General features: G+C 71.7%; 1 protein-coding gene across 1 annotated transcript in view; it reads left to right on the forward strand.

Annotated features, from left to right (window-relative positions):
• The window catches only part of CNTROB (centrobin, centriole duplication and spindle assembly protein), an 11,824-nt gene that overhangs the window by 9,381 nt on the left and 890 nt on the right, over positions 1-1,553 (forward strand). Inside the window, exons 15-18 of the mRNA XM_029913633.1 lie at positions 209-366; positions 508-607; positions 806-970; positions 1,075-1,210. Coding sequence (XP_029769493.1) covers positions 209-366; positions 508-607; positions 806-970; positions 1,075-1,210 — 559 coding nt within the window. The remainder of the gene's footprint in view (positions 1-208; positions 367-507; positions 608-805; positions 971-1,074; positions 1,211-1,553) is intronic.

Below are 1,553 nucleotides of genomic sequence, written 5' to 3' on the forward strand. Positions count from 1 at the left end.
GGGCCAGCCCTGCCTGCCAGGGGAGAGCGCCCCCTGCTGAGCCCCCCGCCCCGTTCCCTGCCCCACAGCACCCCCTAGCGCCGCCCTGGGGCCAGCCCTGTCTGCCAGGGGAGAACGCCCCCTAGCGCCGCCCTGGGGCATTGGGGCTGGCACCTGAGGTTGAGGGGGGCACCGGGTTATGCTTTTCTGACCCCTTTTTCCCACCCAGGGCTGAGCTCGCACCCCCCTCACCTGGCAGAGCACCCCTACCCCGAGGACGAGGGGGGGCCCAGCGATGGCGAGACCCCCCCGAACAGCAGCCTTGAGAGCGGGGGGCAGGTGCCCCCCGGCCAGCTGCACCCAGAGCTGCAGTACTACATGGCGCTGGTAGGAGTCTGGCAGTGGGGGGGTTCTGGCCAGGGAGGGTGGGGGGCTGGGGACCGGCTGTGCGTGTGTGGTGGGAGGGGGGGGGGCAGGGGCGGGGTACCCAGGGGCCCACTTCTCCCCCCCCCCCCGTCTTTCTCTCAGCTGCTGGAGCAGATGCCGAGTGACCCCCCCAGGCAGGAGGGGCCGGGGGGTGAGAGTCCCCCCCGCCCCACGGGTCAGGCCCAGCCCCACACCCACCCAGGTAAGGCTGCTCCACCTCGGTCCCGCCCCCCAGCAGCCCCAGGCCCGCCCCACATGGGTCCCTCCCCCCAAGAGCCCGGGTGCTGCCCCATGTGGGTTGTGCCCCCTGTCGCAGCGGACCGGGTCCCGCCCCCGTCCCAGCAACGTGGCATGGCCCAGGCCCCATGTGACCCCCACCCTCCGTCTCCTCTGCCTGCAGGCTTGGCCCTGGAGGACCACCCCTCGCTGTGGGAGACGCTCCGGCCCCACGGCCCCCAGCGCGCCCCCCCCACCTCCGCCGTGCAGAAGACCAAGGTGCCGCTCGCCAAAGCCAGCTACAGGCAGCGGAACCTAGACCCGCCGAGCCCCCCGCAGCGCCCAGCCGGTGAGCCCCCCCAAGCCCCGCTCCCTGCTCCACAGCGCCCCCTAGCGCCGCCCTAGGGCCAGCTGCCCCTCCCCCACCCTGGCTTACCCCGTCTCTCTCGGCAGGGGGCGAGGGGGGCATCCTGTCCCCCCGGCAGATGGCTGAGGTCTCCCGCCTGCTGCGGCTGTACCAGGCCAAGGGCCGGGTGGCGCCCTCCTCCGAGGAGCTGTTTGCCTACTTGCGCTCTGGCGACAGCAGCGGGTAAGGCTGGTGCTGCGCCTGCCCCAGGGCCTCCGGGCTCCACCCTGCTCCTAGGGACCCCTGGGGGTGGGATGTATACCCCAAGGGCGGCCGGAGAGGACTACACCTCCCAAAGTGCAGTGCTCTACCCGCCTGGAATGCTGGGAGGTGTAGTCCTCTAGCTGCTGCAGTTCCCCTCCCCACCTCCCCATCGACACAAGGTCGCGAAACTTAGTATATGGGTCCAGGGGTGGGGGGATCCCCCATCTACTCCCCATCAGCTCGGTTTAGGGCTTGGTGGGGGGAGGGCTGGGAGCCAGGACTCCTGGGTTCTCTCCCTGGCTCTGGGAGGGGAGTGGGGGCT

The sequence above is a fragment of the Terrapene carolina genome, unplaced genomic scaffold (assembly GCF_002925995.2).
Source record: "Terrapene carolina triunguis isolate 2854851 unplaced genomic scaffold, T_m_triunguis-2.0 Scaffold751, whole genome shotgun sequence".
Taxonomy (NCBI): Eukaryota; Metazoa; Chordata; order Testudines; family Emydidae; genus Terrapene; species Terrapene triunguis.